This window comes from Eulemur rufifrons, chromosome 2, assembly GCF_041146395.1.
Source record: "Eulemur rufifrons isolate Redbay chromosome 2, OSU_ERuf_1, whole genome shotgun sequence".
Taxonomy (NCBI): domain Eukaryota; kingdom Metazoa; phylum Chordata; class Mammalia; order Primates; family Lemuridae; genus Eulemur; species Eulemur rufifrons.
Genome location: NC_090984.1, coordinates 95339561 through 95351650, shown reverse-complemented (window position 1 = coordinate 95351650; position 12090 = coordinate 95339561). Strand labels below are relative to the sequence as shown.

The window sequence follows — 12090 nt, the reverse complement described above, 5'->3', positions numbered from 1 at the left end:
CCGCCTGACAATCTAAGATGACAGACACAAGCTCCAAACAAGGGAGTCTGTGGAAATGAGACAGGTGTGTGAAAACATCAGACTCTCAGCATTTCAGAGCTGAAAGGGCCTTAAAGGTCTCGTAGTTGAGGGTTTGGCAAACTATGGCCCTCAAGCCAAATCCAGCCCCCCACCCATTTGCCCCCACTCCCACACCTGTTTTTGTAAATAAAGTTGCATTGTAATACAGCCATGCCCATTCATTTAGGTATTACCTATGGCTGCTTCCAAACTACAACGGCAGAGTTGACAACAGCAGAGTTGAACAGTTGCAACAGAGACCATGTAGCCTTAGGGTAAAAGTCGGCTGACCTCTGACCTAGCTTGATAGCCTCTCTGTACAGCTGTGGAAACTGAGGCCCAGAAGGGAGAAGTGACTTGCCTCTGTCAGTTCATGGCCCTGCTGGGACTAAAACCAGATCTCTTGACTCATGGAACAGCATCCTTTCTATTATGATCTTGACCTATTGATTATAATTGTAAAATGATTTTTTTTCTGAACTAAGGAGCTCCCGGGAGAGTCATTTTGCCTAGCAATCCCCAGGATGCTGCCACTTTTAACTGAACCACTCAAAAGAAAAAATAAGGTATCTCTAAAACTCAATGGAAAAATTGATTGGAGAGTCCATGTGTCAAAATTCTACTTTCCCATGATTTTTCAGGAATACAAGGTGCCCCGAGGCATACAGGGGCACATCCACTAAGGGAATGTTCAGTAGGAATTTGCCCATGATGGTTGGAAGGTACTCCCAGGATCAGTTGGAACCTTCAAGGAGAAGATACATGCAGGAAATTAAAAGTCATCTGACTGTAACGTGGGGTCTTTATCGAGCTCCAACACCAGGGAAAAGCCAGTAGGCAAGGCCAACGGCAGAGGGAAGGGACAGAATTGGAAGGGGCAGAATCGGGATGGAGTTAAAGAGATTATGAAGGGGAGGAGCAGGCAGGGGGATGTTCCAGAAGTCCTCTCTGGAGCAATGGTGCTAACTGTAGCTGAGATGTTGGGCAGTGGCCTCTCCTGGGCTCCCACGTGCTCAGGAGGGGAGACCCCGATTGCTGGTGGAGGTGGCAACTTTGGTCTCTGCCCCTTCAGGTTCATTGAGAAACTTTGGTTACCAGCTGACCAGGGATGACCGTCCAGCTCTGTGCGTCTCTGGTCATATTACAGCCAAGTGTCACGTACCACGTGTTGGCAGGGCATGGCAAGGCCGGGATAGAGAAGGAAAAGCTCTCCTTACTAAGCACCGGCCTGTGTCTGACACTATACACAGGGCACCTAAGTCAATTCTCCCAACAGCCCTATGAGGTATTGTAACTTTTCTTTTATAAATGTGTAAAATGAGAATGAGTGACTTAAGCACTTTGCCCACAGTCAGAAGCAGCAGGTACTAGAGGTGGGATTCACAGCCAGGTTGTTCTGCCTCCAAGGTCCTTTACCTACTATATCCTCTGCCTGGCTCCTGATGGACAGAGGTGAGGGGAACAGACTTTCCTGTAATTACATCTCCACATAAAAGAACAGGCTCAGGAGGGAGCTGGAGAAGCTGGGGGCCGGGTGGTGCAGATGTTGGAGGGGATGGTGCTCAGGTGCACGTTAGCCCTTACCTGCTCCTCCAGCTGTGCCTCCAGCTGGCTGATGAGCTCGTCCTTGCCCTGCACGGCTTTCAGCAGCGCTTGGTATTTCCGATGCAGGCTGCCCGCTGAGTCCACGATCTGCAGACTGGACAGTTTTACCTTCTCTTCCATGACACCCACCTGAAAAACACCGATGACCTCCTAGCATCTCACACCACTCATGCGGTGTGTGCCATGGCCAATAATGTGGGATGGGATGTCTCCTGAAGCCCCAGCCTGTGACTCCCAGGCAGAGCCCTTACCCAGGGCAGTCTGGGCCAATTAATTAAGTGACCATTTATAAAGCCTTCACCTGGGCAAAAAGAGGAACTGACAAGGAAGAAACTCATTTTGGTTACTCTGAAAAGCCAGCTAGGTCTTGAGCAATCTACCTCTGGGGGCCCCAGTAGGGACGAGTTGGGCAGGACAAATGGCCTAGGAGAGCAAGTGCCCCGGCCCCGCTGCAGCAGAAGTATGCACTGCTGGCTGGGTTTCCACGTGCTTCTCTGTCTCCCAACCCTCTTGTAGTTAGACAGGGCTATGTAATTGATCCAATCTATGGGCTCTGGGTGGGAATGGCACACCATTTCCGGGCAGAAGTATTTAAAAGCTGGTGCACAAGCGTCTAACTCTCTTTCCCTGCCATAGCAACCAAGAGACTGTGGGTTCCAGATAGGGGAGTCCCCCTTTAGCCCGGACCCCTGAATGACTGCTGAACTAGAACTGCTGCTCACCCTCAGTGGACAGGTACCATGAGTGAGACCTCAATGTGATTAACCACTGAGACTTCAGACTTAATGTGTTGTGGCAGCCTAGCCTAGCCTATTTGCACTAATACACCCACTCACTGCACTGACCCTTACTCCCAAAGACTCCTTCATTCACACGTGTCCACGGAAGGGTCAGGAAAGGCTGGTGTCATTTCCCCGCCCCAACCCCCGTTACCTGGGTCTCGGCGTTCTCTGCTCTCTGCTCGGCCTCCAGCAGCCTCTGCTCCAAATCCTGCATCTGCTCGGCCAGAGAGGAAGGGGAGATGTAGGTGCCATGTCCCTACTGTGAACATGGCTTCAAGGCCACTTGAGCCAATTGTGCACAGGCCGGGCTTCAACTGCCCATCTCAAGTGGCTCAAGGGTGTCAGGGGAAAGATTTTCATGGCAACTCTCAGCTCCCTGACCCTGAGTTTATGGGGCCAGTGAAGAGCCGGTGGCTGCTGTCCTCTCTGCTGAGGGAGTGAGGGCCTGGCTCTTTCGCCCTGGTGCAGGGTGTCCACGGAGGGAGGCAGCACCACTGTCGTTCTTCACGAGCATTTCCGCCCCAACCATGCCGTCAGTCTCCCCGACCCAAGGCCCCTTCCTCTCAGCACTGTGTCACAGGCAGGGCCATTCTGCTGTCCCATGCGTGCCCACCTCGTGTCATTGGTTGAGAATGTTCCTCCCCACCCTGAGTATCTCACTGGCTGGAGAGAAATACCTCCTCACCCACTGTCAAGGACACCCCTGCATGCAAAGACATTCGTGGGTATCCCCTTATTTAACTTCTTTAACCTTAAAGGACTACAAAAAGAAAGAAAGGCTCAAGATACTTTTTTTTTTTTTTTTTAATTCTGCCTTGTTGTCAGTAGAGGCATCACTCAGGACTCAGGAGCTCGGTAGTTCCAGAATCTTCCACCAAGCAGCCCAGGCAAAGGGAACCGGTGTTTCTGCAACTCCAGGGACCAGGTCCAAGCTGAAGCCAAAGGAGCCACTCATGAGCCCACAGCCCACCCAGCGTCTCTTCCAGAGTAAGTGGGGTGTAGGCTGAGGTCAGCTCCCGCCGGTGCACTGCCCACGCTGCACACCCTTGCACAGAGGCCCTGCAGGAGCAGAGCAAATTCTGATTCTCATGTTAAACGCCAAGTGCCACAGCTGGCACAGCTGGAGCCAGCTGCTTCCTTCCTCAGCCTGCCTTGCCCCAGAGCAACACGTGTGCATTAAACATATACCAGAAGCCCAGTGCCGCCTCACTTTCCAAGCTCCAGCCCAACCTCATCTCCGAGGATTTGGGCTTTTCTCCGGCCACTCAACCTTCTCCCCTTGGCCTGGACCCTGGCTTGATGTTACCAGTGAACTGAGCAATTCCTTCTCTCTTCCCCAATCTCTCACCTTCCGGGCTGAAATTCTGCTTTCTTTGATTAAAGGGTGGAAGAGAAGGAGCCCACAGCCCGGTGCTGGACAGTGAAAGGAAAGCTACATGGGGGCAGCAGCTCACGTCTGAGAACCTGGGGAACCTCTTTTCTCAGGTTGGCCTTCCTCATCCACTCTTTTCTGGGATTGGAGAGACACAGATGCTTTCTGGACACATTCCCTTTGGCAGAGAGTTGGGGTTATGCTCAACTGAAAATCCCAAGTAAAACCCAAGATTTATGACCCATAGGACAAAAATGCCCCTGGGGCTCCCAATGGATAGGACCCCCTTTGACAGGCATTCGTGCTTAGGCCAGGACCCCTTCCTCTCCTGGGTTTAATAACCATGATTGAACCTCTTGACTGAGCTAAGTGGTAGGTTGGTTCTGGTCAGACTCAAGTATTAACTAGAGTCAGACAGACTGTCCTAAATCAAACAGCCCTCAGGCCTGTCCTAGAGGAATTCCTTGACCTTCAAACAGTTGCTAAGCAGCTATGGGGCAGATAAAAGCACAGCATAAATCAATATTATGGCTCAGGGCTGGCTGCCCAGAGCAAAAATAATTCTACTTGGGGTGGGGGATGATACACAGTGGTGGCCTCTAGTGACCAGGTTAGTCCTACATAATCCTTCCCCTTCAACACCACATGTGTGTGGGCCAACCAGGTTCTCTCTCCCCGAGAATCTAGAGTCTGAAATCAACAGATCAGAGGCTGGAGAAGATACACAAACGTCACCAAATCATGGCTGCTGCACAGTTCCTTCAGTCCTGTGAGCTGCCCCAGGATCTAATAAATGTTTGCTTAAGCTAGCCACACAGAAACAGTCTAACTAATGAGGTGACTGAGAACATTTTGTTTTTCAAGAATAAAATGAAGGCCAGTTGTGGTAGCTCATGCCTGTAATCCTAGCACTCTGGGAGGCCAAGGTGGGAGGATCACTTGAGGTCAGGAGTTCGAGATCACCCTGAGCAAAAGTGAGACCTCATCTCTACAAAAGATAGAAAAATTAGCTGGGTGTGGTGGTGTGCACCTGTAGCCCCAGCTACTCTGGAGGCTGAGGCAGGAGGATCACTTGAGCCCAGCAGTTTGAGGTTGCAGTGAGCTATGATGACACCACTGCACTCTACCTAGGCGACAGAGTAAGACTATGTCTCAATAAAAAAAAAAAGAAAGAAAGAAAAAGAATGAAATGTAGAATGGGAAAGCCTTGGACTCTCGACAAGTTTCCTAGACTGACCTTCAGCTGGACCGTGTAGATGTAACAGCTGCAGCTCAGAAGAAGGCATAGGGTTTCCATAGGAAGTGATAATTCATATTTCATTTGAATCAGCAACAATCTGGTATTCTCTAACTTTGAGTGATAGAAAAACTTGTCTTGCTGCTTTGCAGAAGGAGACCAAGGTAGAATAAAGATGAAATTTGACTCTTACCTCCCAGATGGGCACTTCCTTTTGGGTCAAGAGTGGTCAATGACACTGGTCAGAGCCAGAAATCACTGTTATTGACGACACAGTGAGCGTTACTCCCCTCAGCATGTCATGAGCCAACCCTTTAAGGGATGCTACTACCGAGGTGGATGGCAAGGCAAGGTCCCCTTCAGAGCTGGGGTCTCTGTCACTGCCAGGTGGCCTCATTGCTGGACCCTCCCAGTCCTTCCACCTGCTTGGCAAAGACACTGCACACTCAAAGCATTTCCCATTCACTTTTATGCTGGAGTACTCTTTATTTCCCTAAAACTAGTTTCAAAACATTGAAAACCCTTCGAACATCTTGAACTTTTTAAAAAGAGAAAAGTACCATGACCATCCATGTATCTGTTACTGTGCTCCAATAATTATCAACATTCTGCTGTCCTGGTTTGAAAAGAGTATTTTTAACATCATGTTTCTCTTTGTTTTTATGAAAACAAATTTTCTCTATTGCTGCTGGAGCACTCCCAGGAGTGTCCTATGCTGAAATGTCATTTCTCAAACTCTTCTTTTAGGCCCAGCATCAACATTTTCACGAGGGCAGATCTTGCTTCTTCACACCTGCTTAAGGAGCCACACCTGGAGCTCTGGAAAGCTGGCGGCGCTATGGGAGAGCCACCCTTTATTTGGGTCCTGTTCCCCCTCTCAGACTGTGTCCTCAGCTGTCCTTTTAGTGTGTGGGTCTGGGGTGACGGGCTAGCCAAGGAGGTGTCAGGTTTAGGCAGTACGTAAGACCTGGCTGCAGCAACCTGATGAAATGCACTTGGCACCGATCTGGTATTTCACTCCCACGCCCACAGCTCCTTGTAACACGCAGTGACGCTGTGAAATATCAGCCTCACGGTGGCAGGAGCAACGGGTGCTCTCTGCGCTCCCCTCGCAGTTCTGCTGCGCTGAGCAGCTGCCTGAGCCAAGAGCCAGACCATCCTGGGTCTCAACTAACCCTTTGAAAAGGAGGTTCTGCATTCTTACCACTGCCTTGCACCGACGGGAGAGAATGGTACAGATAAGAGCTGAGGCTCTGGAACCTGACTAACTCCATCACGGTGTGGCTTTAGATAAATTCCTTCACTTCTCTGTGCCTCCATGTCCTCACCAGTAAAAAAAGAATGACAGCATCCACCTCCTAGGGTGCTGTGAAGCTTACACGACAGGACTCATACAAAGCACATGTGCATGACCGGGCACGTTGTAGTGCACAGATATAAGCTGCTTGTTGGTTTTTTCCTATACAAAGATGGCACGTAGGACCAGGAAGAGAGTCTAATGTTCATCTGTTGTCCCAGCATAATTAGCAATACAGCCTCCTTTCACTTTCTCTCCAGTGACCTGGCTTAGCTGATAGATTACATAGTCATACTACTTAGGATTCACCTACAGAAAGAATGGGTTTAAGCCAGAGGTTGCCAACTATTCATCTAAAGAGTGTCCTGCCAGGTATGGTTGCTCATGTCTGTAATCCCAGCACTTTGAGAGGCTGAGGTGGGAGGATCCTTTGAGGCCAGGAGTTCAAGACCAGCCTGAGCAACATAGTGAGAACCCCATCTCTACAAAAAAAAAAAATTTTTTTATTTTTGAGACAGAGTCTCACTCTGTTACCTGGGCTAGAGTGCTGTAGCATCAGCCTAGTTCATAGAAACCTCAAATTCCTGGGCTCAGGCAATTCTCCTGCCTCAGCCTCCCAAGTAGCTGGGACTACAGGTGCATACCACCATGCCTGGTAATTTTTTCTATTTTTAGTGAGACAGGGTCCGGCTCTTGCTCAGGCTGGTTTCGAACTCCTGAGCTCAAGGGAGCCTCCCACCTTGGCCTCCCAGAGTGCTAGGATTATAGGCATGAGCCACCACACCCAGACCCCCTAATTTTTTTAAATTAGCTAGACATGGTGGCACACACCTGTAGTCCCATCTCCAGCTTCTCTCAAAAAGTCAGATCTGGCCATACCAGGATTACATTTTTTTATGGTGATAAAAGTGGCTTCAGCACATCCACTTGGGTTCTCCCAGAATCCACCTGGCTCTCTTCACTGTCTCACTTACCTAAGTTACCTGTAAACATTTGAATTTGCAACCCCTAGGTTAGCTATTCAATGTTAAAACCATTTAACTCTGTGGTAATCAAAGACAATAGTTTTCAACTTTTTTTTTTTCATAGCAAACCTTTTGTTCCATTGAGACCAAATGCTTATTCCCACATATATATATATATATATATATATATATATATATATAAAATGCACACATGTGGCACTGGGACAAGAAAGGGCTCTAAGTCTTGTCTGTGGGCTCCACGACACCCCATAGCTCCACAACCTCCTCTGAGCCACGGGCTTCAAGGCACCCATTAGAAAGACAGTTGAATGGGGCCAGAGGCAAGGCCACGGCAGAGGTTAGTGGCAGGTTAGTTGTTTAAGAGGCCTTTCAAGGCCATAAGAATCACATATGGAGCACGTCACCATGCAGATTCCTGAGACTTGCCCACAGTTTTCTATTTAGCAAGTCTGAGGCACAGACCCAGACAGTGCTTAAAAAGAAAATTCCAGGTGACTGACAAAGATGGTCCACAGATCACATTCTGAAAAACAGTGGCCTGGCCACAGAACACAAAACAACGCTGACTCCTTCAGGGATGTGTCCTGGGGCTGTAGCGACATCAGCATCTCTTTCCAAAGGGCTTTATAGAGCGCATCAATGCTACGGCTCCTGAGAAATACTGTATCGGGCAAGAGAATAGCCTTACAAAAATAGGGGGTTAGAAAAACAATTTTCAAAAACTCTCTCTTTACACACACACACAGAGTGAATAAATGTTCTAGAAGGCATCTCCTCCCAAAGCAAATCGTATCTGTGAGCACAGAGATCTGCTAAGGCCCATTCTGTGATGATTTCAACATAATCCCAATTAATCCTGGCAGCCCTTGTACTCTCCTTTTATGGTACCTGGCCTTGTCACAAATTGTGAGGTATTTAAAGATACATTTTTCTGGGTCTTGTGTTCTATCCATATGTTGAAACACTGGTAACTGCTGCCTCTGTATAACTCATGGTCTGAGGCAGGAGGAGCGATATTCATTGTTCTTTTGTTTAAGGGACTGAACTGACCCATTTATTTACCGCCCCCCAAAATCCTGAACTACAAATTTTTGGTATATAAATATAAAGCTGAGTTACTATACTGCAAAACCTTGGCTGACGAAGCCGGTAAGCGATTCTGGAAGACGGAAAGTACACACATTCACATTGGAACTGGAAAAAGCCGCTTCAGTTAGATATTTTTAAGCTGCAAAGAGGGACATCTTATTACATTATTTCTTCTTTTATTAATGCCCTAGAATCCCTTTTGGAAACAGGGAGTAAATAAATAAAAACCTTGTATTAGTTCTAATATTGATGCCGTGTATTCATCGTGATAGTTCCTACAAAGCTCTTCTGTAGGTAGATGTCATACCTGCACTTTTCTGATGGGATAACCGAGAAACAGGTTGAGCAAGAATGAAAAAGTCCAAGGAAGAATCACATTTTAACATCCATTTTTCTGGCCTCTCAGAACAGTATCAATTTTTCCATTAATCTGAACAGCCTTTGTGACTTCTCCAGTGGGCCAAGAGAGACAGCTGGGGAAAATGGCACCCAGTGAGCAGCGCAAGATGCGACTTCTGAGTCATCAGCCATGCCTCAGACTCTACGAGACAGAGGGGAACCCACGACTAATCTGGCTCCAGAACGGGGCGGCCCTGGCAATTGGGTGACCATGGCGACAGCACAGCAGACCTGAGAGGGGCCCCGGCAAAGGCCTCCAATTCTCACCCTTCATCTGGCTCCTTCTCCCTTAGGTGAGGGATTATTTAATAGCCTTGACTTTTAGTTTTTAAAAAAAGATTTCTTTCTCTCTCAGATTATTCCATGGCTAGGATGACAATTCTGTAAGAGGGAGTAGGTGTGGGTAGGCCGTGTGTTGGGGAAGGAGGAAGGGCATTCTTCCAAGCCTCCAAGCTAGTCGCAGGTCTGATCCCAGCAGAAACAGTCCCCTGGGAAGCACCCAGGCTTTGCTGGCCCTGCAGCACAGCTGGCAGTGAGCCCTCGGGCACCCAGGCCATGCAATCTCCCCAGGCCAGCTGTGCAGAGCAGTAGAGGGGCAGGCAGGTGAAAGGACCCGCCAGAGTCAGCTGACTGGCTCCCTGGCATGGATGGAAACGGACTGACGGTGACTGCTGGCCCAGCAGGAGCTCTCCTGAGAAACCCCAGGTGTCTCTCCCTGGGATCTGAAACTTACCTTGGCTCTACTGACGAAAATCCCTCATGAATTGCTGGACCTGTCCTACAGGTTTGGGGATGACTGGAGGGGACAGGCATAACCCCAAAACTGAACAATTCAGTGTTTATGGCCTTAAGGTTTCCTGCCAAGAGGTCCAGTGTTGGGCTAATGTCCCAGCCCTTTTCCTTACGTAAGTGTCCCACCCCATGGACCCTAGTCCAGATTTATTTCTCTCTTCCCTCCCACACTCCCAGTCTTTCCTGCCCTGTGTCTGTACCTGCCCCTTTCTTCGCCTGTCACTCTATGAGCCCCCAGCATTTCTACGTGGGCATTCTGGGTACATGATAATCAGACAGCCTTGAAGAAAAGAAGGGGTTGATATTATGAAAGTTCAGCTTACCCAGACCCAGGGCGCTGTAGAGACAGAAAGTATTTGTTTATAATGTGTTTAAGGCTTTTCAGTTATTCTGTTGGCCCCGGAGGAATAGGGCAGGGAGGCACTTTACCTGCACCACTTCATTTCTTATTCTGAAATATTTTAGGCAAACAGAAACATGTAAAGAATAATTTTTTTAAATGTATATTCACTATTCACCTTTGTTGAACCTTAACTTTTGTCACATCTGCTTTTGATGTTTAAGAAAAGGACCACGACTGGTCAGATGCGGTGGCTCACACCTGTAATCACAGCACTTTGGGAGGCCAAGGTGTGAGGATCGCTTGAGGCCAGGAGTTGAGCAACACAGCAGACCCTTTCTCTACAAAAAAATAGAAAACTTAAACAGATGTGGTGGTGCATGCCTGGTCCCGGGTACTCGGGAGGCTGAGGTAGAAGGATCACTCTGAGCCCAGGAGTTTGAGGTTGCTGTGAGCTATGATGACACCATTGTACCCTAGCCTGGGCAACAGAGCAAGACCTTATCTCAGAAAAAAAAGAAAGAAAGGAAGGGAAAAAAAAAAAAAAGAAATGGACCATGACAGATACAGTTGAAGCCCTGTGTACTTTGCCCCCATTTTACTCCTCTCTCTCTGGTACACTTGGTTGTGTTTATATTTTTGCCTCATTTGCATTTGGTAAAAATACCTAGGGTTATATATCCTTATGGCAGTAAGTGGCTTCAGCTCATCCCCTTGTGTTCTCCCAGAACCCACCTGGCTCTCTTCATGGTCTCACTTATTTAAGTTACCTGTAAACATCTGAGTCTGCAACCCCCAGGTTAGCTGTTTTAACAGTTGTAATCAAAGACAATGATTTTTTTGGCCAGGCTCTGTGGCTCACTGAGCCTGTAATCATAGCACTCTGGGAGGCTAAGGCAGGAGGATCACTTGAGCTCAGGAGTTCAAGACCAGCCTGAGTGAGAGTGAGACTCTGTCTCTACTAAAAATAGAAAAAATTAGCTGGGCAACTAAAAATAGAAAAAATTAGCCAGGTGTGGGGGTGCACACCTGTACTCCGAACTAATTGGGAGGCTGAGGCAGAAGGATTGCTTAAGCCCAGGTTGCTGTAAGCGAGGCTGACACCACAGCACTCTAGCCCAGGCAACAGAGCGAGACTCTGTCTCAATGACAACAAAAAAAGACAACGATTTTCAACTCTTTTTTTAGCAGCAAACCTTTAGTTCAATTAAAATCATATGTTTATTCTCAAATATATAAAATCCCTGAGTGTGGAGCTGGGATGAGAAACAAAAGATAGTAATAAACAACCGACAGTACTGTTTTGGCAGGTTTTGCAAGGTTACAGTATAAACTGTATTATACTGTAATTATTCTTCTGATGTTTTTTATTCAGTGTTGAGTTTTGAGATTTATTGATCTTATACATGTAGCTCTACTTGACTCATTTTTAACTGCACTGTAGTATTCCACTATACAAATATAGCAAATATGTATATCCATCCCCCATTGATATTTAAATATTTCCAATTTTTCATGTATCAATGCTGCAATATACATTCTTGTATATGTTGCCCTGTGACCAATATATTTGGGTTTATTTCTACCCTTGCACTTTGTCCCTTCTATTTACTCCTTTTTCCTCTACATATCTTTTTCTCTTCCCTACCTGGATTTAATAGACTTTATTCCAATTCCCTGCTCTACTGATTTGAAAGTTATATATAGTCTATTCTCTATTCATTATTCCTCCTATTGTTCTAGACCTAAAGACTGTTGGTTATTCCCTAGTATCTGTTCTCTCCTTCTTTCTTACATAAAAAGAACCCTCAACTTTTAGCTGAGCACATGGTTATTCAAACTAAAGACTACATTTCCCAACCTTCCTTGCAGATGGGTATAACCATGTGAATAAGATGTGGCCAATAGGATATGAGCAGAAAGAATAGATGCAACCTCTGGGTCACAGACTTGCAGGGAAGAGGTTGGAATGTGGATATGGAGAGAACAAACTTCAAACATAAGAGGACATCACCCTAGAGCTGGACTGCTTATGCCTGGAATGTTACATGAGAAAGAAAGAAACATCAGTCTGGTTTAAGCCATTGTTATTTTGGATTCGTTCTTATATTAATAGCAGCCAACCTATGAT

General features: G+C 47.2%; 2 protein-coding genes across 2 annotated transcripts in view; one reads left to right on the top strand and one right to left on the bottom strand.

Annotated features, from left to right (window-relative positions):
* The window catches only part of TMEM229B (transmembrane protein 229B), a 206365-nt gene that overhangs the window by 113571 nt on the left and 80704 nt on the right, over window positions 1–12090 (top strand). The window lies entirely within an intron of this gene.
* PLEKHH1 (pleckstrin homology, MyTH4 and FERM domain containing H1) overlaps window positions 1–12090 on the bottom strand; it is a 49777-nt gene that overhangs the window by 27007 nt on the left and 10680 nt on the right. Inside the window, exons 3-4 of the mRNA XM_069487779.1 lie at window positions 2599–2661; window positions 1645–1794 (exon numbers count right to left, since the gene is read on the bottom strand). Of these exons, the coding sequence (XP_069343880.1) occupies window positions 1645–1794; window positions 2599–2661 (213 nt within the window). The remainder of the gene's footprint in view (window positions 1–1644; window positions 1795–2598; window positions 2662–12090) is intronic.